The sequence below is a fragment of the Urtica dioica genome, chromosome 4 (assembly GCF_054948205.1).
Source record: "Urtica dioica subsp. dioica isolate 48M chromosome 4, U.dioica_male_clone48M_v1_H2, whole genome shotgun sequence".
Taxonomy (NCBI): Eukaryota; Viridiplantae; Streptophyta; class Magnoliopsida; order Rosales; family Urticaceae; genus Urtica; species Urtica dioica.
In genome coordinates this window covers 3,441,460-3,466,753 of record NC_142759.1, presented here as the reverse complement: position 1 = coordinate 3,466,753, position 25,294 = coordinate 3,441,460, and the positions used below count along the sequence as shown (strand labels likewise).

Genomic DNA, 25,294 nt, shown 5'->3' with positions numbered 1-25,294 from the left:
TACACAATTAATCAAATCTGTCATCCCAACAAATTTGTCTGCCCATATATATTGTTGAAATACAGGAGATACTTGTCATAAAATCTGATAGGGGCCTATCTATGTAATAATTTATGAAAAATGAAGGATGAGTTTACTTCATATTTTATTGTTGACCAAGAGTCTACCACTGCGTGTGAATTTGGTTTCGGTAGGCCCCTCTATATCGTTAGATCATCAGATGAGACCACAATGGGTACTGAGATCTTAGCCGTCAATTTCCCTATTTGACTTTGTCGAAATACATGTGTTTTTCTTTATAACCCCTTTTTTTAATGTCTACGTCACACCGAAATTGAACTTATAGAAACAATTATTTGAGATTTTGTTATTTCAATTTGGTATTTTTTTCTAAATAGTTCAACTAATGTGATAAGATGAGACAACATGAAAGAAGTTTTGCGATCCCATGGAAATTTCGAATGGACAAAGTATCCATCTCTTTCTTTCTCACTTCTGTTCTATCTTCCAAATTCCAATATATAATAATAAGAGGGCGATTTTAGTGGAAATTTGCTTGTATTAATCCGTCAAAATATTTCCCCATGCACATTTTCAAACCAACTGCCATGACAAATATAGTAATACAAACAAAATTACTACTAAGCGCACAGACTTACATATTCGGAAAGGTGAAAATGAAAGAATTTGGTATATTCTGTATTTTATTAGTGCAACTTGGATGCACTTAGCCTAGGTGAAAATTACGCTACTAACGTCGATAAATAAAAAATAAAAACTCTAACAACAACAAAATAATGATATCATATTTATAAGGGTAATATAGTTAAATAGCCTCCCATATTTAGACAGTTTTGGATTTGGTCAACATTTTGTTAATTTCGGGTTAATAGACAGCCCAATTTATTTACACATATAAAAAATACCAAAATAGCCTCAACTGTTCCCACCCATTAACATGCTGAAAATAAAAACATTTAATACAAAATATTCTGATATAATTGCTCGCGGTTATTACGGACGTCATTAAGATCATTAATTAAGATCATTAAGAGAGAAGAAAGAGAGCCGAGAGAGAGTGAGAACCGAGAAAGAGAGATCGAGGGAGTGGGCACGAGGAGGAAGACAACGCCTCCGTCGGAAATCGGCGGCTACAGTAGCAGAATCCGGGAGGGGAGTGGTGATTCCACCGAGGCGCGAGGCTTTCGGTGACGCCGAGCTGGACTCCGGCGAGACATGTATCGTTGCCAGCCTGGCGAGCCGCCGCGACACGCGGGTGATCCACATCGATCCCACCACCGGCGCACTTGGCCTCGATCCCGCCGGCGATTTCGAATCTGAGAAGGACGCTGTGGAAGAGGTGACGCGGGGATCGCGGTGGACAGCGACGAAGGCGCGGGCCATTTTAGGGTACGCGACGGTGGGCGGCGTGAGGCTGCTGCTGGTGGCGACGAAGGTGGCAGCAACGATCCCGTGTCTCAAGGCAACGATCTATGATTTTGTTTTTCTCTCGACTAATTTTGGTTCTCGGGAATTTTGTTTTCCTTTATAACCTGAGAATCAAGTTTATTCTTGTTCCTGGAACGCATGTGCAGATCGACAAGCTTCTTGCTGAGAGAAGTTTATGGTTTTTTTTTTTTTTAATACAGTATGTTCGTGTAAATAGATATCATATTTACAGTATGTTCGTGTAAATAGAAAACATATTTACAGTATATTCGTGTAAATACGAAGCTTATTTACAGTATATTCACAGTAAATACAAAGCCTATTTACAGTATATTCGTGTAAATAAATTGAAAAAATTCTGGAAATATTTTGGGCACGAAAATTCTGGAAATTATGAATATATGGAAGACAAAATAATATCAATGAATGAAGAATATATATACAGATTTTATCCATAATGAATTGCAACGAAAATAGAAACTAATTATCTAAAGTCAACGCTGAAAATTTCTAAATACATAACAATTAACGGGCTGAGAACTTTCAAAATCTGCTCAAAATTCAAATTTCAAATTTGAAAATTTCCCTATTCGGTTTCAATATTTAATTCGAAATTAAAAAAAAAACTGCCTAATTAAAGCAAAAAGGTAAAACTAATTCAATTAATAAGCTGCCACGTAAACAAGATGACTATTTACGGGAAATTAACGAAAGGTTGGCTAAAACCAAATTGCTAGAGTTTTAGATGACTAAACAGCTAATTATTTGTATTTATAATTAGGGGAGTTCCCATGGCATATTTGTATGATTTTCCACGGTAAAACACCCCACCAATTCAAAACCTAAAAACAAAATAAAACCTATATAAACTCAATCATTCACTATCGGTAGGTAAGGTTCGAGAATTACAAACAGCTATAACATAAGACAAATGCAATAGTAATAACAAGACTATTTTGATTTGGAGTTGAGCTTCTTGGGGTCTTGTAGTTGCAAGCCCATAAGGCCAAGCAGATTTGAAGCCGGGCCGGGAAGGCCTTCTTGGGATGCAAAGGAATCGAGTAAGCTTTTCACGAGGTTCACGTCCACATCCACCGGACTGGAATCCATCTCCGCCGGCCCCGCCTACAAAAAGTCAACCCCTTTTCAATTCAAGATTGCTTCCGATTTACGGAAATCTTTTTCAAGCCAATTCGAAAAACTTGCAGGTCAAAAGAAAAGACTCTTTTTGTCGGCATTTCCGGCCGGATTTTTGCAAACCTTGATTCAAATAATAAAACATAAAAAGCAGGCAAATATATACCTGAGATTGTCCCGAGGCTTGTTCCTCGGCACGGGCAAAACTTTTCGGGAGTGACGTCCCTTTTAACTCTTCGTTCAAAGCATCGAAATACGACCGCGTAAAATCGGCGTTTTCGTTCTCATCTTCCTCCGAATCTTCTGCGAAACACACCACCGAAGCCACTCAAAAGAGGCCTTACCGAAAACGGACTGGAAAACAAACAAGCATAAAAAAGAACTTACCGAAATCCATGTCTGACGAGCCTTCTTCATCTCCATCTTCTTCTTCTTCATCATCATCTTGGGGATTCATTATCGATTCCATGTCTTTGAAGAAACGCTCCACGTCTAGGTCGACGTCTTTCATGTTCCTTCATAGAGAGAAGCATTGCAATTAAAATCACAAAAACCAACGAAGCACGTCTGTAATATTCATAGCATCTTCAAAAGTTTAGAACTTTAAAAGAGGAAAAAGCGAACCTGTCATTCTGGGGAACCTCGGCGCCTTCGTAGCTGGAAACCTTACTAACAAAAGCTCTCATGTTTTTCACAATTTCCCTCGGATCCATCTCGTCGTCGACGTTCGTACCTTCACGGCCACCACATTCCTCAGATGTTTTCTTCTTCATCTTCCTCTTATCCTTCCTTTCACATTCCGCGTTGTAAAGATCGAGCTCCTTTTGCCTCTCCAAAAGCTCGGCGTTCAGCTCGGACTCTCCATCGCGGAGCCAAGAATCGTCGTCCGATGGAGGGACCTCCACAGCCTCGAAATCTTCGGCCGAGTAAGGCGTGGCCAGAATCTCGTCGATGCGCTTCACCGGAGCGCTCATGATCTCACTGTTTAAAAACAAGGGTCAGCTCAAAGGTAAATACTTCGGATGAATTACATTTCCTGCCCCGACTGTTTAACTTGCTTCAATTTCCCCCTAGTCCTTGAACTATGAGTACCTTGTGGCGGAGAAGGCAGAAGAGTTGCGATAATACTCTCTGGCGGCGTCCACGAGCCTACGGTGGTCCTGCGAGCCCGGGAGCGAATCGCCGAAGAATCCGCTCTGCTCCAAGCTCTGCCTGAAAACCTCCCAAGCTCCACCGCCGGAGCTCTCGTTCTTCCTCTGCTGATACGCCATCTCGAGACCGCACGTAATCTTCATCCCGATCTCGGCCTCCTCCGCCGGAGCTCCGCCGCCGAGCCGCGGCACCGGGTAGCGGCTCGGAGCCCGGAATGCCTGCCCCGCCAGCTGCGCGTACATCGCGCGAGACATCTTGACGGAGACGAGCACGAGCTCGTCCCCGTAAAACCTCTCCATCTTCGCAGCGGACTTCATGGAATCGACGTCGCGGTCGTAGAAACCCTCCACGGCGAAGGAGATCAGGCACGGCTCGCGGCTCAGCACCGCTGCGGCCGCCGGAGGAACCCTGACCCGGACCCTGTGCATGTCTCTCCTCGCCTTCTCGGGGTAGTCCGAGACTCGGCGGCGGATCGCCGCCTGGACCGCCGGAGCCGCCAGGGTGGCTCCGGCTTCGGCTTCGGCTCCGGCGAGGAATCGGAGGGAATCTTCGAGAGTGGGGTTCGGGAGGAGGGTTCTCGGGACGATGTGGAGGTCTCCGCGGCGGAGGAAGACTCGGTTGTGGCTGGTTTCCGGGTCGAGCCACCGCGGGAGGTGGTGAGCTGCCTCGATGAGGAGAAACTCGCCGTCGGAGTCCCAGACTCTGACGGAGATCTCCGGGAAGGCGCGGGAGGCTTCGAGGAGGAGGAACACGACGAACCACTCGTCGGCGAGGTTGTCGCCGAATCGGAGCTTGCCGCGGAGGTGAGGGACTGCGGCGGCGGAGGCGGGGGATGGGGAGAGAGAGAATGGCTCGTGCTGCCATATGTAGTCGGAGGTGAAAGGGGCTAGGGTTTGGAGGATTCGAAGGTGGAGAGTCGGGATTGGGAGAGAAGAAGGGTCGTCGGGGAAGATTGCGTAGAAGACTGTGTCGTCGGGGGTTCTAGCGGCAGTGTTGAACGGCGTTGACGATGAGGCTTTGTTTGTTGGTTCTGCAAAAGAAGCCATTTTTTTTTGGGAGCCTCTGTGCTCTCTAGTTCTGAGCTCGTTGCTCTTGCTTTGGCGAGTCTTTTGGCTTCTCTTTCTGGAAACGACAAAGGGATATGAAACGACTATCAGTGGTTTCAAGTGTAATCCTGGCAACGCGATATAGAGCAAGTTATATTTTTTTTTATTTTGCTCGAAAGATAGAGCAAGTTATATGGAGCCACTATGGAAGAAACAAAGCACGTAAAGCTACAAGTCGTAAATTTATCAAGCAATCATTTTTCCACTCTCAGTGTCATTGCATGAATTCTATCAAACAAGATAACACCATAAAGGTATGTACTTTAAATTCTACCAGACATTTCCTCTCAAGATGTACAGTGAATTTTAAAGCTTTTCTACCCAGACGCATATTATCAAACACATGGTGAGCATCGAACAACGAAGTAATGAAATGCACAAAACCATATAGAAAAAAGAAGAAAACGTATTCTTAACACAATAAAGCTACCAGTCATATATTTATCAAGCAAAAATCATTTTCCCACTGTCTCGTTGCATAAATTATATATAACAAGAGAACACCATAAAAATCAGAATGCATATGATTTCACGGAGAAGTACTCATAAAAAGAGCGCATTTTAACACAACACTAATTTCGATTACAGAATAAATTAACTTCAAGATATTTTGAGTGAAAGAATGGGCTAACTTTTGACAATCAAAGTGGAATCGACGTTTGAAGGTGGCGGAATAGTGGCGCTGGTTGGTTGGGAAGAGACTAGAGAGCTCGGAATAAGAGAGGCGGAATATATTAGTTAATTTATACTATTATAAGAAAAACTCATTTATTATTGAAAAATAGTTTTTTTTTTTTTTTTTTTTTTTTGAAAAAATGGGATTTCCATTAGATAGGGGTAAAACACCCACAAATACAAGAGAAGTACATCTTAATACGAGGAACACTATCGACCTAAATCGAAGTGAATCTAACACTAAAATCAGATGAACGTCCAATCTTATGCATGCTTCCAACAAGAGGAAGAATACCGAGCACAAAAGAAATCGAGCCCACATATGGCTCTTTCAAAATATCCATAACGGATAATGGAGAAATCCAATCAACCTTGATCCAGTGACCAAGTAGAAAGAGATTCTTCAATCTGCATAGAGAAAATTCTAACAGGAAATCTATACCGAGGAGGACAGTTATTCCACCTCCATAGTAACCCAAAACAACAAAAACACAACAAAAACATAAAAACTTCTGTCCGGGGAGGATAGCTAATTCGTCACCAAAAAAACTTAATACAACCAAAATGCAAAAACTAAAAAACTTAATAGACAACTGAAAAAACGAAACTAAACAAAAAAATTCCAAATTCGCACACCAGCTTCGCACAAACAAGAATCCATGTACCACTCTTAAGCTCCAACAGAACCGATTGTCCGAAGTCGGGAACTGGAGGATAGGAGTGGCGCTCATCTAGGCTGACGAAGATCTCACCGGATAGAGATGTTGAATCGGGATCGACGGGGGGACACCGATCTGAAATGAAAAAACCCAGTGGAGACCGGAGCCAAGAGATAGGTTGGATTTCGTCGGAACGCTTCATCGAGGGGCGGCGGAGGCTTGGAGCAACGTCGATGAGGAGTGAGGGATCGGGGGAGGTCGGATCTGAGGGAACACCCAAAATCGCCAGTGGGTGAGACGAGATCGAGATCCACTGCGCCTCAAAAAAACGCCCACCAACAGCACCAAGAACCACCATCCAAAGAGAAGTGCCGGACTCCCAGAGGCACGGTTCGGCGTTGAGGAAGACCGCCGGAGAACCCCGACCGCAGCAGAGGCAGATCTGGATGAAAAAGAAAAAAAAAAGAAAAAAGAAAACAAAAGCTTCTGGGTAAAATGAAAAAAGGCCTCCCCCCAAGTCTCAGCCTTGCCACCGTTGTACGGACGGCCGGCGCTTGGGGGGAGTGGTGGCTGAGAAGGAGAGTGGGTTTTGAAACCCTAGTTTATGAAACTAAGAAAGAGAGAAACCGTGGGTTTCTGGAGAGAGAAAAGCGTTTTTGAATTATGAATGGGCAACCTTGAAATTGAAATTGCTAGTATTGAAAAATAGTTAAATACCACCGAATTTACGAAATTTCATTTTCTAAACCTCATAAGCTTATTTTCAACTTTTTTTTTTAAGGTTAACCGTCTTGAATTATTTGGTAAAAACAACTTTTCATAAAAATTATAGAAGCGTTTATGAAAAATTTAACGTAACTTTTCAAAGCTGAAATTCGTAATTTTTGGAAAACAACTTTTTTTATGCTGAATCTACTTATATTACTAGCAAAACTAATCTTAAAAATAGTAGTATGCTTTTTTGAAAACAACAATTTTTTTTCAAAATAAAATTTATAAAAAGCAAAACATCATCAAACGAAACAAACAAATAAAAAAGAATTTTACTTACAAACTTTCCTAAATGAAATTTTTTTCATATTTGTAGACAAAAATATTATTCTAATTTTTTTATACAATTTTTCTCATTCTTTCACTTTTCTATCTCTTGGTTTAACTTCGTTCCCACCTCCGACTATAAACAAACATGCACATAATCAATGTTTTAGAAAAAAAGAATTCATTTTAAATTATATCATTAAAAAAACATCTTAAATTTCATCGAAACGAATTAAAAATAATCAATTATAGTAACTAATAGACTTAAGGGCAAAAAGCAGCTAGTTTATGTCTAGATGAGTAAAGAGTTATTGTTGCTCTTAAATCTGATTAATTTCGTTTAATTCCGATTAAACTAGTATTTATTATTTATTAATTTTTAAATTAGTATTTATTATTTATTAATTTTTAAACTAGTATTTATTATTTATTAATTTTTAAACTAGTATTTATTATTTATTAATTTTTAAACTAGTATTTATTATTTATTAATTGTTTTGCGTCAATAGTACTGTTTATTACATGATGATGATGACGACTTCACTAAATTCAGGATCAGGACTAAAAGAAATCCCAAATTGAACCACTGTGTTTCTCTATGCAACAAGTTACCGAAAGGAAAAAAAAAAAAAAATAGAGAGAGAAAATTTACAAAGTCCTCCTCCTCTTTGTAGACATGTGTTACGGTCAGCAGAGACCCTTCGACGAAAACCTAACCCCATCGCGGACCGTCCGTTCTCCGGCGGACGCAGCGGCGGTGGCGACGCTGCGCGGTCGGCTGGCCGAGACGGAGGCACGGCTCGCTCTGGCGCGAGCGCGCGAGGCCGAGCTGAGCCGTCAGCTCGATGAGATGAAGCGATTCGTGGTGGTCATGGAGATCGTCGAGGAATTCCTCAGCCGCCGATATATCCAGCAGCGAGACCTTGCCCTCGCTCTCCTACTCCGACCCCGAAATCACCTCTCTCTCGCCGCCGATTAGGGTTCTTTGCCCTCTCCTTCTGATCCATTAGGGTTTTGTTTTCTGATTCTGTGGATTTTAAGATTGATTGTCTAATATGTGAATTAATTGTATACTTAACTTGAATTATTATGGAATTCGAGTGTCAGGATTTCGTTTCTCTGGTTCGATGAAATTCGTCTTTTTTATGCTACAGTGACTTGTTTGGAAAATTGATCAGAAGTGGAGGATATTTTAGCGAGTCTTCGTTTTGAATTGTTTAGCCAAATGATGAAAGCTATTTGTTTGATTTTAGTTTGAATAGCTAGCGTTGACTTTTGTACAGCCATCGGATTTTGACCCGGGATCGAGTGAACTTTGAGCTCGCTCTGGGTAGTAATGAAGGACATCAATATGATCTTTAAGTGTCTTTTTTGCAAAGACGTGGTTGTGAGTCAGCACTTCGTTTTCTTATTCATATGACAAAGCATTAGCCATTAAATGAAAAGTTGAGATCGCACATTTCAACTTATGTTTCTTCTCTTATGTCACAGATCACAGGGGAAGAAAATACTAAGCTTTAATTTATTTTTGGATTTAAAATTGTACACGCCTGTAATTATTTTCATTCATAATCCTTCAGTTTTACGGAAGTGGGCAAGCAATGGATTGATTACTTGTATAGTAAGTTAATGAGTGAGGCCGTCTTTTTGAGAGAAAAACTGATGTCTAAGAAATGTGGATCTCTAAGTTCTATAGTCGCGGCTTAAAAGTAATATTGAATTAGTTGGCTTGATATATATGTTTATCTATTAAATAGTACAAATCTTTTCCGTATGTATAAATGATTCGTTTGTATTGATTTTATAAGAAAAAATGTGATGAAGTAGCCTTTTGCAAAAGCTTAAGTTCTATTTAGTTATATAGTCGCTTGACCCATTTTATAACTATGTTTTTATTTATTATGTGTATTTAATGGTACCAATCTTTTCCGTATGCTTAAATGATTTGTTTTTTTTTTAATTGATTTTAGAACTTTTGCTTCACTGTAGAATCTTGTTGCAATGTATGAAATAAATTTCAACATATGAAACAAAGAGAAGCTTAATCATTGGAAAATTAAATGATATCTTATGTGCGAGGATATCAGGTTCAATTCCCCGAAACATCATTTATCTTTATTATTTGCTCTCTACAAGATTTTTTTTTTTTTAATTTGAGTTTAAATGTTTTAAGTAATCAAATATATAAATAAAATATAGTAAAAAGAAAATGATATCTTATGCAAGTAATTAAAATGAAGCAGTCTTTTTGTGAGAATATGCCTACTAATATACTCGGACATTCAAATAATGGGATGCTTTTTTTAGATGATTGAACATGGATAATACTATTTTGGATCAATTAAACAAAAAATAAAAGTTTTTGATATATTTATTACTAAATTTGTCACATAAAATCAGATTCTATGACAAATTTGTTATAAACAAATGAGATTTTGTGATAAATTTTTGGAATTTTGCGATAAATTAATGGAATTTTGTGATAATTTTCATAATATATATATAAGGGAAAAATAAATTTAGTTATAGTAAAAAAATTAAAGATAAGATAGTAATATCTATGTCGGATTCTTAAAAAATATTAATGTAAAAGAGAAATGAGAGAGACAGCTTAACAACTCATATTTGCAGTAGGTTAGACACAAACCCCAAAATCTAAATCTAAAGAGAAATGACTAATTTGTCAAACGGGATATTAAGCCAAAATAATCACACCACCTTTTGAAATGACTATTCAACAGCATATGATCATTACAATTTTGTGGTATACAATTGATTCCAAGATTTTCAATTCCATGTTTGCCAAAAACCCCTACGTCACTTAGATAAGCCCAAAATAAATCAAAAGAGGTTTAAATCAGAACTTAGATAAATTACTAACTAGTAATTATCTTAAGCGTGTTAGAAATAAATCTGGATAGGGTTTTACTACTCATTGATGCTTTTATAACGGAAAATGATATTTTTTGTAATTTGGTAAATAAATAAAAATAAAAAAATAAAAAAAAAACTAAAAGACAAAAAAACTTTGAAACCTCACTCACTCACTCAATCCCTCACTCACTTTCCCATATAATCTCGTTCTCATTCACACACAATCTTTGCACAGACAGACACACCAACACGATGACAGTCTTCGCATAGAAACAAAACACTCTTTAATGCTAATTCGCCGAGCTCGCAAGAAGAAGAAGAAGAACAAGGACAACGAAAACATCGATGGATAGAAAGAATCCGAGGGCGTCGGAGGGTACCGGAGAAGGGGACGAGAAGAAGATCGCGGCGTTCGCGCCGAGAAGAGAGCACAATCCAGGGGAGCTGAGATCTTGGGCCAAGCGAACCGGGTTCGTCTCCAAAAACTTCTCCGGCGAGACCAGCGCCGCAACCGAGAGGACTCAGCCTCAGAGCCAGAGCCACGGTGACTCGGAAAAGGGGTTTAGAGGGTTTCACAGGGGCTCCGGTGGCGGCTCGTCGCCGAAGATCGAGATCGACCCGGTTTTGGGTCGGACCCGACCCGGACGAGGAGGGCTCGAGAATGGGAACGTGATGGAGAGAGAAGAAGCTGTGGTGGTGGTGAAGGAGAAAGAGAGTGAGAGTGAAAAGAGAGATAAAGGTGGAGTGGAAATGGGAGTGAGCGAGAATGGGAATATTGGCGGAGAAGAAGAAGAAGAAGGGAGAGAGAATTTTGATTATGGAGATAGAAGTGGTCATTCTCCGATTAAGTGTGGCCTCAGAGATAATCCGGGTGTTGGTTAGTTTTTTTTTTTCTTTTTCTTCCTCTTAAATATCATGGCAAGCATAAGATTTTTTTTTTCCCCTTTTTCTTTACTTATATTAGTGGTGTTTGTTATGGAAATTGTTTTATGATGGGTGTTCTTTATGTGTGTGTTTATATGGTAAGTTGAGTGAGTGGTGAAATGGCGTGAGAGATTTTCCTTTAACACGTTGGAATCAAGAAAAGATTTTTTTTTTCTCCGCACACAAAGGAGCAATCTTGATGTAGGTCTCTAATACAAAATTGTCTATTAGAGTTCCAAAGTGTATTTATAACTATAATCTTGTCATATAAACTCGAAGAACATATGATAAAGATAAAGTACCATTTTGTTTTTAATCGCAGTGCCTCTAATTTGTTACGGGCTTCAACACTACTTGTCTTTGGCTGGCTCGCTCATATTCATTCCCATAATCATCGTCCCGGCCATGGGCGGAACCGATGTACGTCTTTCACTTTCTATCCATCTTTTTTCTTCTTTATTTGGGTACGTTTCGTAACTCGTATGAATGAACGACAGAAAGATACTGCGACGGTGATTTCGACAATGCTTCTTCTTTCTGGAATTACGACGCTATTGCACTCATTCTTCGGGACCCGGCTCCCTTTGGTTCAAGGAAGCTCGTTCGTGTATTTGGCTCCGGCGTTGGTCATCATGAACTCTAGGGAGCACCGAAATCTTACCGACCATGTGAGTTTTAGTTGAATGGTTTCTACATTTGATCATCCTCTTGTTCTTTATGCATTTTTTTCTTTTCTTTTTGTAATTCAGAAATTCCAGCTTATAATGAGAGAACTACAAGGTGCTATTATAGTCGGATCGTTATTTCAAAGCATCCTTGGGTTTAGTGGCTTAATGAACCTTTTGCTAAGGTGATGGGAAATTTTTTTTTTTTTGGTGTGTCCGCGCTGATATATCTTTTGTTCACGAGCCCTAAAATTCATTTATGTCACGACCTGCGAGCCGCGACGTTCTAACACCTGTCGTTTCAAAATCATGTATGGGAGCTGTGGGTGGCGGAGGCACTAGATGTGTCAAGTCGTAGAAAGACACGTTGTCCCAAACCCAACGGCCTTCGAACACGTCGCACCCGTCGGAGAACTGGTCCTCGGGCCCCACTACGACCGTTGGTCTTTGCCTTAAGTTTTTAGGAGTGTCTTATTATGTTTTTTTTGGGGAAGGCTTGTTTTGTACGTGAGTTTACTAGATGAAGCTTCTGAATGATTGTACCTCCTTTGAGATGCTGCGTGAGAGGGTCGAGTCTTTCTACTACTTGACACATCTAGTGCCTCCGGTGTGAGAACGCTCGCGGGTCGTGACAATTTATTTCTTTGATAACAATAATATGATGATTGTTGCAGATTGATAAACCCGATTGTGGTTGCACCAACTGTTGCCGCAGTGAGCTTAGCCTTTTTCAGCTATGGGTTTCCACAAGCTGGTAGTTGTGTGGAAATTAGCCTCCCATTGATTCTCTTAGTCCTAATATTCACTTTGGTAAGTGACTTTCATTCGGATTTTGATTACCAATCTGTTCTCTTCCATCATGTGTTTTCGTTTTGTCTTGAAGTACCTCCGTGGGTTATCGATCTTCGGGCATCGCTTGTTTCGCATTTATGCGGTAAGAATTACCGCTCCAACATTCAAAAACTTGTTCAAGCTTTATTAATACGTTACCATGATGAGTAAATCCACAATTGCTTCTCAATTAGATTTTGACGATTTCGAATCATGTCAGGTTCCTTTGAGCGTGATCATAATATGGACGTACGCGTTGTTTCTGACGACGGGCGGGGCGTACGATTACAAAGGGTGCAACGGGGATAACGTTCCGAGCTCGAATATATTGAACGACGCTTGTCGGAAACACGTGTCAACGATGCAGCACTGCCGTACCGACGCCTCGAATGCGTGGAAATCGGCGTCGTGGGTCGGGATTCCGTACCCTCTTCAGTGGGGAATCCCCGTCTTCCGCTTGAGGACTTCCCTCATCATGCTCGTCGCATCGCTCGTTGCGTCCGTTGATTCCGTACGTATTTCATAACTAACTAACAATTTCTTTTTTTTCGATGAAGAGATTCATGCTTGAACTTTTTGATTTCGTTCGGCATCCGTGGCCTCTCTGTTGTCCGTTCATATTTGTAGTGAAAAATTGCACTTTCTGAAACAGATAGCCAATTGATAAATTTGCTAAAAAAATCCAACGTTTCTACGAATTTAGTGAAATAGCGAAAAGTTACGAAAATGCACATGACTAGGTGTCATTATATTTACAACGGAGACGAATATCAAAAAATGTTAGATAGTATCAAAAAATTTATAGCTATTTTGCTAGAAAAACTGGATCGTTTGTTTGACTATTCTGCTTAAAACTTAAGGCATCGTCCATTTTGCTTATCAAATAGTTTCAAATGGCTATTTCGTATAAGTTTTTGAGTAAATTTTTTTTAACAGTTTCAACTATGAACAAGCTCTGGGGCCACCAATACCAGAAGCCCTTGTTTAAATATGAGTGTATTTCCTTGGGTCAAGAATTTGCATTAAAAGGCTTTCTTTCGTCGTCTTCAGATCGGTACCTACCACACTACATCAGTACTTATCGGCGTAAAGGCTCCAACTCCCGGAATCGTCAGCCGAGGAATCGCGTTAGAGGGTCTCTGTAGCATATTAGCCGGTCTTTGGGGTTCCGGGACCGGATCGACAACCTTGACAGAAAATCTCTACACTATCGAAGCCACAAAGGTCGCGAGCCGAAAGGCTTTGCAGTTCGGAGCTGGTTTCCTGATTTTATTTTCACTCATGGGTAACAAAAACTAGCCGTCACCGACATCACATATCGCTTTCTGGTTTGGACCCTGGTTTAATTCCTCGCGCGTTTTTACAGGGAAAATCGGTGCTATTCTTGCCTCGATACCCGTGGCATTGGCAGCGGCAACACTGTGCTTTACGTGGGCTCTCACGCTGGCTCTGGGTCTCTCCACGTTGCAGTACGCTCAAACGGCGAGTATCAGAAACATAACTATAGTCGGGGTTTCGCTGTTCCTTGGTCTATCGATCCCCGCGTATTTTCAACAGTATCAACCGGAATCGAGCTTGATACTTCCCAGCTACTTTGTTCCTTACGCCGCGGCCTCGGACGGACCTGTACACAGTGGCAATGACCAAGTATTTCACTTAATTCTGTTACTTGTATACCCCAAAAAGCTGCTTGTTAGAGACCTAACTGTTTTTTTTTTGTTCTTTTGTTCAGATTGACTTCGCATTAAATGCGCTTCTGTCTTTGAACATGGTTGTGACGTTCTTGATAGCCCTTGTGTTGGACAACACAGCGCCTGGGAGCCGGCAAGAACGAGGAGTGTATGTTTGGTCGAAGACCGAGGAAATAAAAAGTGACCCATCTTCGCTCGCGGACTATGCTCTGCCCGGGAAATTCTGTAGATGTCTTTGTTTTCCAAAGTGCCTTGGGGTTTGACACTTTGTATCTTTGTGACACCAAGATCGAGTGAAGAAGCTTCGTGTGGTCTTTATAGCACATCGTTATTTTTTACACATTAGAGAAAAATTCTTGCTGTGTTCCAGGTTAGTTAAATCATTTACTTTGATAACCATTTAATCTGTATTATTGTATACTAGTTGAAACATTATTTTTTTATCATTATTTTTTTCTCCATTGTATCAATCTATGAATATATTATTGTGTATATAAATTGCCATTCAAAATGATGAATATGTGCATTCTTGTGTATATCGTTGCTGGGTCTGGTATTCATTTTTTTCTTCTTTTCCTCAGGCGAGTATGTTTCAGTAATCTATTCTCTATTTTGTTGGAGAAAAAACATCATCAACAATACTAGCTCATCAAAATTAGAATAAAGCACTTGGGGAATATTTACAAAACTAGATGGCTATTTATGGAAGTGGGATAGATCTTTTGTTATGCCAATCCTGAATCAAAGTTCGAAGGCCGTGATTTGGGGTAAGGAAAGTATGCTTGAGCCGCAAGTTTGTCATCGGCGATGTCTCGTTTCCCATTCTTAGCCACTCCTCTATGGCCTCGAGCTCATATGAAAATCCATCAGAAGCTACATGAGGGTTCTTCATCACTTCCTGCAATTCATTAGTAGTACCCGAATGCAAATTAGATTCTTTATATGTGTAGAGATGTGGAAACAAGTTGGAATTTTTTTTTTTTATCAGAAAAATGAGATAGTTTGGTAATTAACCTGAAATATAGGGCATAGGAAACAACTCGGGGCATCCACGGTGTCGTCGTCTCCGTCAATAGTTTGATCAGCTGCGACGTCGGATTTTCCATCCACGACCACCTTATATTCTCCTTTAGCCACTAAATCCGCGGCTCTCTCTCTCAACTCATTGAGATTTTTCATCACTATTTCCAAACTCAAATCCGTTTTGGGCCCGCGGTTACTTGACAAGCACTTCAAGGCGAGATCCGCTAGTCCCTCCGCCAAATCCATCGGCCACTTTCCCGCCATTTCATCCATATCGCGGACCAAAGCAGAGCGGTCCATAGTCATCGCCTCGACAAGCCCGGCCCAATTTCTCCCGGTCAAGAGATGCATCAAGAGGACCCCGAAAGCCCTGATGTCCGATCTAACGTGGAGCTCGGTCCCGCTCCGGCTGAGCCCGAACCCGCTTATCTTGGCGACCAAGTTTCGGTCCAAGAGGATGTTGGAGAGCCTGAGGTGTCCGTGCACGATGGGCTTGGGCTTCGTCGTGTGTAGAAAGCCCAAGCCCGAGCATATCTCGGCGGCGACTCGAACTCGGTCATGCCATCGCAGAGTTCGAATTCGCTTCCCTGAGGTTTTTTTGGAGTATAGGATGTCCCTCAAGAAAATGTCTCTCAAGCTACCATTGTGCATGTACTCAAACACTATGCATTTTAGGTCAGCACAAAATCCCACCATGGAGACCAAATTCGGATGCCTTATTTGGCTCAAAAGTTGTACCTATTTTATCATAGACGAGTTCAATATCTTTAGGCGCCAAAAAAAAAAACATTCAAATCTACTTTTGTTATGAACTAGAAATAAAATACCCTTGAATCCATTGGTGATATGAGTTAGAGAGATGACCGTTGGTAATTATTCCTTGAATTCCAATAATGCTCAATTAGAAAGAAAATGCAATTATTTCTTTTACCCTTTACATGTGGTATGATTTAGATAGATGACCGTTAAATGAAAGAAAAGGTACCTTAGCTTGGAAGTCTTGTTGAGAGTTTCCATTGGTAGAATCAAGCATTTTGATGGCAACCATGGAATTGTTGATACGCCCTCGATACACCATCGTCCAATCGCCGTTCTGTTTCAAGCGGAGTCTCTCGGAAAACCCGTTCGTCGCAAGCCTAATCTGCTCGGCACTATACTCCTTGAACCCGCAGCTAAGCTCAGCTGATTTCACGGCCGTTCCTATATCGTCCCTCTCTCGACAAAACACGATCCTCCTCTTGAGCACGTCTCTCTGCTTCCTCAGCTCCTCGATCTCCCTCATGATAGACGAGCGAGCCTTCGCAGCACCCTCTAATTGAGCCTCCGCGTGTGCCTTGGCCGATGCGGAGGCTCGTAGCTTCTTCGATAGCTTAGTCTTCCGATGCGTCAACGAGTTTAGCTTCATTTTGCTCTCCTCGATCTCCGATGCAATGTCTCCGAGGCATTTTCTCCCGGAATCTAACTTGTTGCTTAGCTCGGTCCGGATCGTGACCTCTTCTTTGATCTTTGCCTGAATTTCTTCGGCCTAATTGAAATGGAACATAATAAAATGATTAATAGTTTGTCTGTCTCATCTCATTCTTAATGCATGAGAATTAATCACTAATTTTTTCTTACAAATTAAAAAAAAAGGTCACATTTTTCTGACTAGAAAAAGTATGTTATATACTAAATAAAGCAAGAATATAGCATTAATACCCGGCGATTGCATAACAAAGTTGCCCTTTTTGCTTTTGCCCTTCTCTCAGAATTTGACTTCCATTCAAATCGGTTTGCTTGGATTATCTTCTGAGCTTCTTTCAGTTTCCTCTTTAGAGGTTCTATCTTTTCTGCCCCGGTCTGATAATAATAGCGTCAAAGTTCATCATTTGTTTATTATAGTTTGAGGAAAAAAATATATTTAATAATGTAATATAATAATCGAATGCTATTATAAAATATCCAAAGCATGTCGTTTAGAATTAATTCATTCTTACAAGGCTAAGAGTGTTTGTCCACGAAGAAAAATTCAAACAAAAAAATTCCCACAGAATGTCCAAATTTTAGGTGTATAATTGAAGTTACAAAATAGCCCTCTAATATCCGATTATAATCACAATCATATCCGTTTACGGTCAATTAGAAGGATAAGGAAGGAAAACTTCAACGGTAGAAAAGAAAAAAAGCCAAGTGGATCCATTGAAAAATAATTCACATGATAGTCTAGATACTCCAAATTATTTTTTTAAAACAGGGTAATATAACATACCTATTTGTTAGGAAATAAAATAATAAATAAACAAATGTATAGATAGATCAACCGCAATTATAGCCTACAAGTACAACCATTTAAATTAATTAAAATAAACATATTAATTAAATTTTGATTAACTTACCAAATTCAAATCCGCAAGCAGGTCTGGGCTAGCCAACTCCACTATTGAACTTTTTTGAGAGCTTTGATCTTCATCCGAGTTATTCAATGACAACAAGTGTTGGAAATACTCCTCAACCTCTTGTGCATAGATTTCCCATTGGTTTTGTATGCTTGGCGATTCGAGGTTGATGGACGAAGAAGAAGAGAGAATATTCCGGCGGGGTTTCGGAGTTTTTTCAAGTGAGATCATCGCCGGACTCGGGACGAAAATTTTCCCGAGCCAGTCCTTGAAGCTTCCCTTGTTGTCTCTAAGCTTGGCAACCATGACTCCTTTTTCATCTTCCATGATTCCCTTGTCGTTCTCTCCTCTAATGGAAAATTGTTTCCCTCCATATATTATGAAGAGCTCACAAAAATCAGGCTTGTTTTTGTGCACGTAAAATGACCCACTAATTGCATTCTTGATTTTCCTACCATACAATATACACATGCGAAAATCAATCAAACAAACACAAGAGAGTTTCAATGCATTATTCATATTGTTATTGGGATTTTAATTTAACTACCATGATGAGGACTTTAATGATGAAAATCCAATGACCAATTTCGTAATCCCATGCCCAGAAATCATGTCTATCATGACCTTGTGAACTGGATCATCACATTTTTCAACTTTAAACAATTCAGCCTTCACCTATAAGAAAGAAAGAAATAAAATGAGGAACTATAAATTAATTATAAAAAAAATTAAAGCATAAAAAAATCTCTCAAACCTGGCCACAAAAAGATATGTACTTGGATAACAACTTGTCAATCTTTTCTCTCTCGTATGTCTTGTGAACTTCCACTTTCTCATCACTAATAGAACTTGCTGGCATTTTCCCCACTGAAACAAAAATATAATTAATACCTTTTTTATTTGGATATTTCAATAAAAAGAGACAAGAGTTGAAGATTGGTTACATGGAGTGTAGATAAAATCCATGGAAATGTTGCAGGCAACATGGAGAATTGTGATTGAGATTGGCTGAGAATTCCACTTCTTAAGTGTCCACTCTAAGGTTTTAAACCCATCTTGTAGGTCATTACCAAGTACCACATAGACCTTAATCTCTTCTTCAATACTATCCATTGTTTATGATCATTGACTAGCTAGCTTGGATTTGGGCTTACAAGGAAACAGCCAAGCAATTTACATATAGTTATAGAAGAGGAGGAAGAAGAAGCATTTTATTATATTTAAAATAAATTAATAAACTACTATAGTGCTAAGAAAAAGACATTAAAATTATTGAGTTTTTTTTGCACTGTTGACCACCAAATATTTCAGGTTTGACATTTTGGTCCTTTTCCTTTTTTTTCTCTACCTCTATCCTAGGCCTTGGTGACATTTGAATACGAAACTTGGTATTTTTGGCTCTCTTTTCCGATGTTTGCATTATGGATTATATATGACTGTCCGATGGCTTCATTTGATGGAAATTTTGATGGGCAGTAGGAATGCCGACAAAAATTTTATCAAGTTGAATTGAGAATTTCTCCTACTTTCGACTAAAAAAAATTCGTTTTTTTTTTTTTACAGAACATTGCTGTCTAGGATTTTTAGCCATTTTCGTAGGAAAAATTTTCTCCGGCATTTCCTTGAGGAACATATCTAAGCTACTAATCGCCAATTTTTTATCCTTATTTGTTCCCTTGATTTTCATCTAAAATTTATCCGAAAAGGGCTACACATATATAATACATTTTTAAGGCTGAATTAGTGTATTAATCATGCCATGTCATAATGTGCTAATAATGCTAAGAAATTTGTACCAGGCCCCGAATGTTAAATTAGAAAAGAATTGAAGATCGGATGTGCAAAAACACCTTTTAGAAAATGTTGAGAAATTAGAGGAGAAGGTAGCCTTTAAAACCTTTTAATTGATGATAAATAACATCAAAATTACGAATAAGTCTTCGTTAAAGCTTTTAGCATGTTATGTATGTTTTGTGACAACAAGGCAACCTAGTTATTGGACTTTTTTCTCTGTCTTGGTGGGAGAAAATCAACGTGGGACATATATAATTTTTTTTTTTTTTTTCATATGAAGTAAAAATAGAGGGGAAAAACAAAAGAAGAGGGGAGGTATCATATAGGGGTTTCAATGTAAATACATGTAATGTATAATACTTTTAGTTGTATACCCTATAATAAAATATATACCTCTACATAATTTATACTAAACTCATATCTAGATTATACCACCTTAATATATCAACATAACGTAACACATCTGTTTTCAAACATGAAAGAAGCAAGAGTACGGTCATCTAACTGGTTGATCGTGTTTTTCTTTTTGTAACTAATAAGAGCTTATTGATGAATATAATTTGGTAAGCAAAAAATTATTAATTTAATTGGGGATATTAATTATTGATAGTTTATTGATGCATGACACTGCACAAATTGTAAGTCCTCAAGGAATATGCTTGTTTGACCTTTTATAAAAGAGCATGTCTTTTGCCATTGACATCTATATTTCTTGCTTCCAAGGACCAATTACCTCGATGCTATATTGTAAGGGAACCATAAGAAAATTCAAAGAGCATATTTATTTATTAAATCGTGATCTGGTTGATTAATACAATGTATATAAGACTCCTAATTAATTTACTACATAAGAATATCCTTCAAAAAATTCTTTGGGATACCGTTTTGTTTCAAAGTGATGACACAACTCTTTAATTTATTCATTAAATGTGATGATCATTGACATATAATATTGAGCAAAGTACATATTTATATGTGTATGTTACGTGTAGAATCATTATAAGCATGTTTTAAAAATTTAAATTTGCGTGTATTGCAGCGCATAAGCAAATATGAGTGAATAATTATTGTCACGTACACTGCATCTAACTAATTTATTTTACTCTAAAAAGTATTTGTGTTTCAGAAATTAAAAAGAAGGAAGTACAATTTTTTTCTTTTTGTTAACCATCTTAATAAATCATTTTCTTTCAACCAACTTCCAGAATTAGATTATATTGATGGTCAAACATTTAATGACCAGACGCCACGTGTCATTATCCAAAAACCCCGGCAAGACCGTCTTGGTAAAGAAGCCCAGCTCATCTAGTGACCATAGACTGGGCTTGAGCCTGGCCTAATGGGGATAAGATGGGCCTAATTAGAGTTGGGCTTCGACAATAAATGCAGGTTTGGGTTTTGTTTTGGACACAATCTTCCTCGGATTTTGTGAACTATTACACAATCTTTTATTACCATGGTATTTATTAGACAACTAATTCAACTTTGGATCTACTTTATATATTTTGTTTCATTTCATACGGGATTGGAAGACAACTTTGAAATATCTGCTTGCTCAAATTGGGTTTTCCTGTGAAGTGGACAAGCTTAAATATCTTCCAAAAAAAAAAAAATATTACACTTTTTCCTCATTTGCAATTTATAAAGGTAAAATATCTAGAGTATCCCTCATGTTTAATCGAAATGCGAGATTTATCCCCTCTATTTCTAGAAATAATTCTAGAAATATCAGACATATCCCTTCAGTTTAATATAAATGACATATACCTCCCCTAAAAAAAATTTATATTACAAATATCACAATTTTCGTTTATTTTTTACAAAAAAAATAATTTGAACTCCTCAAAATACCCTTAATAGAATAAATATTTATTTACTATTTTATTGAAAAAAAATCAAAATCTCTCTTTATAAAAAAAAAACAAAAACTTTTTATAAATAAATTTTTTAATTTAATTTTTTTGTATATAGAATAGAAGATAAAAAATTATTTCATTAAGGGTATTTAGGGGATTTCAAATTATGTTTTGTAAAAAATAAACGAAAAATGGTGATATTTGTAATATAACATTTTTTAGGGGATGTATATGTCATTTATATTAAACATGAGGGATATGTCTGATATTTCTAAAAATAGAGGGGATAAAGATCGCATTTCGATTAAACACAAGGGATACTCTTGATATTTTCCCATTTATAAATGAGTCCCTTAAAAAAAAAATTCAAATTTTCAACTAATGTCTTAAAATGAATACTAAGCAGTTTGTTGGACAATATTATTTGTTTGTTGTAGTTTCTTACTTGGTTTGTTTATCGTTAAGATTATACAAATTGTCATTTCTTTGCAAACTATGTATTATACTCTCTTTTTTGTGCTTGAAGAACTAAAAAGATAAGTTCTATATATTGAACTCAAAGAAATAAAGTTTGCGAAGAAAGTGTGTGAATGTATTAAATCAGTGTCCGATTTTTTTTTTTTTTAAATGTAAAAAATATTTAACAAGTGATAGTCAAGTCGCCAAGAAGGTCAACAACAAAAAAACGATAGCCGTTAATGAGGGTGCGAAGTAACGATTATAATCCCGTTATGTCGAGGTATCATCGTCTTCAATGCAACTATGTCTCGAGTGTTAATCTCTATCTTTATGTCTTTTCTTGACTGGATTTCAATCTTATGGATTGGTGGGGATAAAGCATGCATTTAGAGCCAAAAAACTAGAAATCGAGACAATAACCCTTCAAAGTTAAGACAAAAATGAGTGTGAGAGGAACATGAACGAGCAATTTGGCAGCGGCAGAGGAGCGGATAAGGGAGTCAGAATCTTCAACAAGGAATCTGTTTCTGGTTTAGGACCATTTTAATTTTTGGTCCCGAGTTTTTTTTTTTTTTTTGGTTTCTATTTTTGTTTCGATTTGATGTAATTAAATGTGTATTAATTTTACAGGACGGATGACAACAAGTCTACCTCAAATATGTGCGTTTGAGTGCTTCAGCGGGATATATGGTAATCGAGTAATTTATTTTCTAGAATCCATGGAAACACCTAATCTCTCTCTCTCTCTCTCTCTCTCTCTCTCATGTTTGTATTTGTTTGGTGTGCAGAAAATGATGGCGCGAAGACGGCATACACAGACATTAATCAACACATCGAAGGAGACAACGTAGGGACCGTGGCTTCTGATCGTAAAGCTCTGCGAATGCGGTCAAGTTGAAGAAAATCCCCGATTCAAGGTTTCTTTTTCATTTATTTATTTTTATTTTCCTTTTTGGTTTTTGTTAGTCTAGTTTGATTTTCTCTTTGCAATTTATTTGTTACGAGTTTTGTTGATCATTTGCATGGCTTTCTTAAAGTGGCGTTATTATAGATTGTTTGCAGTTGACTGCTTCGTGAAGTCAGTCCGGTCTTGAATTCGAATAACAGCCACTTAACCTTCCGATGTTGGTCTGTAAAGGACGAGGAGAAAGGAGAAACACAAGGCGAAGAGATTTGAATCATCATATTGTCGAACAAAGAAAGCTATAACTAGTGAGTACCCTTTTATTTTCCTTGGCTTTTTCTTTTTGTGCTTCTAAGCTGGGTTGTGTATTAGAAAAGATGGTTTGAGATGATACAGTCAGATTTCACAATATCTATTAATTCGATTGATCAATTGTGGTGCTTACTTAGTACTTGTTTCGGATTTATCTATTTTTTATTTTATCTGAAATGTTTTCCATTGCATTAAGATTGAGATCATGAATCCTAATTCATGCCTAATCCCTTAATTAGTGTTAATATTGCTTATGTCTTTTCAATTTTTACATAAATAGTTTTGTTTGGTCTTTTTCTGTGGTTTGAATTTGAACTTAATCATCTGTTTTTTTATTTTATGTGAAATGTTTCCAGTGCAGTAAGATTGAGCTCATGAACCTTAACTCACGCCTAAACCCTAGATTATTGTTTACATTGCTTCATGTCTTGTGATATCATTTGTTTTTCTTTTCAATTTTCCATCTATAGTGCTTTTGTTAAGTCTTTCATGTGGTCTGAATTTGAACAGACAGAGGATTTATGTCAATCCTGTGGAGAAGGCGAAATTCTTTGTTCATGTGACACGTATTACATGTACCATTCCAAATGCTTGATTTTGCCACTGAAAGCTGAGAATCCTGGAAAATGGAGATGCCCTGAATGCGTATGAATGCTCAATCACGTCGTCGTTCGCATGCTATTTTCCGATTCATGATGATTTTTTTTTTTATTGATTACTATTTTCAGGTTAGTCCTTTGAATGAAATTGATGAGATACTGGGTTGTGAAATGTGACCCACTGCGGCTGATGACAGTGACACTTCAAAGCTTTGGTCGACTCAGATTTTGGTGAACCAGTATTATATTAAGTGCAAAGGCTTTTCTTATTCGCACCGCTCATGGTAATTATACAGTAAATTCACATGGCTCCTAGTTGTGAATGATTTTTGGATTAAGTTTCAATTTTGAGTGTTGTGAATACTTATGTTCAGGGGCCAGAGAGAGAGAGTTCCTCATTGGAGTTGTTATTTCCATTGCCAAACCGAGTGGACGTCTGTTGACTGGATTGTTCTTGCAGGTTTATGCTTTTCCCGAACTTTCTAGAATGAACTTCCCATCTTCTGCTCCAACAAGTCCTTTGGTGACAATTTCCCCGCTGCGTGCTTCCTCTTTGACCACATGTAAACTTGACCTTGGGCCTCTTCTTATTATCTTGTTTAGTTCCAGGGAAAACAATACAGAGCATTACATTTTTATATTTTATTTACAATATAAAATGTATATAATGTTTGATTGATTTATTTATTTATAATGTTTTCTGCTGCTTGGCATGTATGTTGGTGCTTCACAGGCTCGCACTGTTTGCCAAGAACTCCCAAGAAGCTGAAGCTGAAGAAATCTGCTCGGGTCAGTGATAGCAAGCAAGAACGAATCAAACTCGATGATATCTCTTAACATTATACAAGATGATAAACCTGGACTCGGCCTGACTAAAACCTATAAAGTGGGAAAGCAAGGTAATACCTTGTACCATCTCTCATGATTGCTGGGTCTTTTTTTTTCTTTTTCTTTTTTTAAATCCTTCATGATTGCTGGACTATATTTATTTTGGGCTCCAGCTCAATGATTAGATCTAAATGTAGATTGTGGATGAAGGTGCTCATCTCAAGTTCAAGGATTCAAAGCTATTTTCATCATTGAAGCTATACTCTAGTAATCTTCATGTGCTTTCGACTGGAACTCCACTCCAGGTTTGTTACCCTGTGCTAATATTCTATGCTCAATTCATCTTGGCTGTTATGAATCAGTTCTTTGTCTTGTTTTGATTACAGATGTTCTAAACAAATTTATTGCTTATTGCATACATCAAATTATTTACCCAAATTTACTCATGTTATATTGATCGACTTGCTTTTTGAACAATCTTGATGAACTATTTATGCTCATTAACTTCCTTGATGGTGAGTGCCAAGATGTTTTATAAATTGAATTATATTGGTTGCTTTGCTATTGGTTTTGAGATTAGATTTATCTGAACTCCTCTATTCAGTATTTAATGTTTATTGTGTTACAGTTTGGGAGTTTGGCGGAGTTTCAGGAGGAATTCAAGGACTCTACCACTTTGTGAAAAGAAATGCGGGCTGTCAATACAATAGGGGAAAGAAAAAAAACAATGATATGAAATAGGAGCATTAGAACAAGACTATTAGAACCTAATCCAAGACCTAAAATAAGAGGCAAAGACCGATATTTCCTATCCGCAAGACTTTCATTTATTTGAGAACCTGTGAAAGGACTCTTTTGGAAACATAACTGTTTTTTATTTAACACACTAAATAAAAGTTCGACCTCCCAAGGAAAATCCCGAATCGGATCCCAAATTGACGGT

General features: G+C 38.2%; 4 protein-coding genes and 1 long non-coding RNA gene across 9 annotated transcripts; 3 read left to right on the top strand and 2 right to left on the bottom strand.

Moving 5' to 3' along the window:
- Window positions 1-2,128: 2,128 nt before the first annotated feature.
- LOC149399366 (suppressor-like protein) lies at window positions 2,129-5,574 on the bottom strand. 3 transcript variants are annotated; one of them, XM_089613506.1, is made up of 6 exons: window positions 5,477-5,574; window positions 3,679-4,860; window positions 3,211-3,567; window positions 2,974-3,101; window positions 2,753-2,886; window positions 2,129-2,574 (listed from the first exon to the last, which is right to left on the bottom strand). In XM_089613506.1, exons 2-6 carry the CDS (start codon window positions 4,782-4,784, stop codon window positions 2,401-2,403), a joined length of 1,899 nt encoding a protein of 632 aa, XP_089469632.1. In that variant the 5' UTR covers window positions 4,785-4,860; window positions 5,477-5,574; the 3' UTR covers window positions 2,129-2,400. The 3 variants fall into 3 exon arrangements, with proteins under 3 accessions (XP_089469632.1, XP_089469631.1, XP_089469630.1); XM_089613505.1 differs by having other exon boundaries at window positions 2,131-2,574; window positions 2,753-2,889; window positions 3,679-4,912; window positions 5,477-5,573; XM_089613504.1 differs by having other exon boundaries at window positions 2,131-2,574; window positions 2,753-2,889; window positions 5,477-5,573.
- A 2,247-nt stretch (window positions 5,575-7,821) lies between these two features.
- Window positions 7,822-8,334, top strand: LOC149399365 (protein SKIP34). The gene has a single exon (XM_089611288.1). It carries the CDS (start codon window positions 7,893-7,895, stop codon window positions 8,193-8,195), a length of 303 nt encoding a protein of 100 aa, XP_089467414.1. The 5' UTR covers window positions 7,822-7,892; the 3' UTR covers window positions 8,196-8,334.
- A 1,876-nt stretch (window positions 8,335-10,210) lies between these two features.
- LOC149399364 (Xanthine/uracil permease family protein) lies at window positions 10,211-14,737 on the top strand. The gene is made up of 10 exons (XM_089611287.1): window positions 10,211-10,967; window positions 11,337-11,434; window positions 11,512-11,682; window positions 11,764-11,864; window positions 12,354-12,489; window positions 12,563-12,613; window positions 12,731-13,021; window positions 13,561-13,795; window positions 13,877-14,157; window positions 14,243-14,737. The coding sequence occupies exons 1-10, from the start codon at window positions 10,436-10,438 to the stop codon at window positions 14,462-14,464; spliced, it is 2,118 nt and encodes a 705-aa protein (XP_089467413.1). The 5' UTR covers window positions 10,211-10,435; the 3' UTR covers window positions 14,465-14,737.
- A 49-nt stretch (window positions 14,738-14,786) lies between these two features.
- LOC149399363 (U-box domain-containing protein kinase family protein) lies at window positions 14,787-18,712 on the bottom strand. Its single transcript, XM_089611286.1, has 8 exons — window positions 18,544-18,712; window positions 18,354-18,466; window positions 18,147-18,274; window positions 17,600-18,050; window positions 16,923-17,063; window positions 16,210-16,749; window positions 15,216-15,962; window positions 14,787-15,099 (listed from the first exon to the last, which is right to left on the bottom strand). The coding sequence occupies exons 1-8, from the start codon at window positions 18,710-18,712 to the stop codon at window positions 14,902-14,904; spliced, it is 2,487 nt and encodes an 828-aa protein (XP_089467412.1). The 3' UTR covers window positions 14,787-14,901.
- A 3,275-nt stretch (window positions 18,713-21,987) lies between these two features.
- On the top strand, window positions 21,988-25,287 carry LOC149399362 (uncharacterized). 3 transcript variants are annotated; one of them, XR_016296751.1, is made up of 10 exons: window positions 21,988-22,238; window positions 22,339-22,398; window positions 22,497-22,625; window positions 22,760-22,920; window positions 23,435-23,569; window positions 23,653-23,807; window positions 23,984-24,086; window positions 24,257-24,422; window positions 24,549-24,656; window positions 24,980-25,287. It is a non-coding gene; the product is annotated as an uncharacterized LOC149399362 (long non-coding RNA). The 3 variants fall into 3 exon arrangements; XR_016296752.1 differs by lacking the exon at window positions 23,435-23,569; XR_016296753.1 differs by lacking the exons at window positions 23,984-24,086; window positions 24,257-24,422; window positions 24,549-24,656; window positions 24,980-25,287 and adding an exon at window positions 23,898-23,923.
- Window positions 25,288-25,294: the final 7 nt, after the last annotated feature.

Bases quoted from the DNA above. Each gene is read 5' to 3' on its own strand.
- LOC149399366 (XM_089613505.1), bottom strand. From the start codon at position 4,784: ATGGCTTCTTTTGCAGAACCAACAAACAAAGCCTCATCGTCAACGCCG. The intron at 2,890-2,973 runs GTAAGTTCTTTT...TGTGTTTCGCAG, and splicing joins CTCGTCAGACATGGATTTCG to AAGATTCGGAGGAAGATGAG. The intron at 2,575-2,752 runs GTATATATTTGC...GACTTTTTGTAG, and splicing joins AAGCCTCGGGACAATCTCAG to GCGGGGCCGGCGGAGATGGA.
- LOC149399365 (XM_089611288.1), top strand. From the start codon at position 7,893: ATGTGTTACGGTCAGCAGAGACCCTTCGACGAAAACCTAACCCCATCG.
- LOC149399364 (XM_089611287.1), top strand. From the start codon at position 10,436: ATGGATAGAAAGAATCCGAGGGCGTCGGAGGGTACCGGAGAAGGGGAC. The intron at 12,490-12,562 runs GTAAGTGACTTT...TTTGTCTTGAAG, and splicing joins TAGTCCTAATATTCACTTTG to TACCTCCGTGGGTTATCGAT. The intron at 13,022-13,560 runs GTACGTATTTCA...CGTCGTCTTCAG, and splicing joins TCGTTGCGTCCGTTGATTCC to ATCGGTACCTACCACACTAC.
- LOC149399363 (XM_089611286.1), bottom strand. From the start codon at position 18,712: ATGGATAGTATTGAAGAAGAGATTAAGGTCTATGTGGTACTTGGTAAT. The intron at 18,275-18,353 runs GTTTGAGAGATT...TCTTTCTTATAG, and splicing joins ACATATCTTTTTGTGGCCAG to GTGAAGGCTGAATTGTTTAA. The intron at 15,100-15,215 runs GTTAATTACCAA...AATGAATTGCAG, and splicing joins TCCTATGCCCTATATTTCAG to GAAGTGATGAAGAACCCTCA.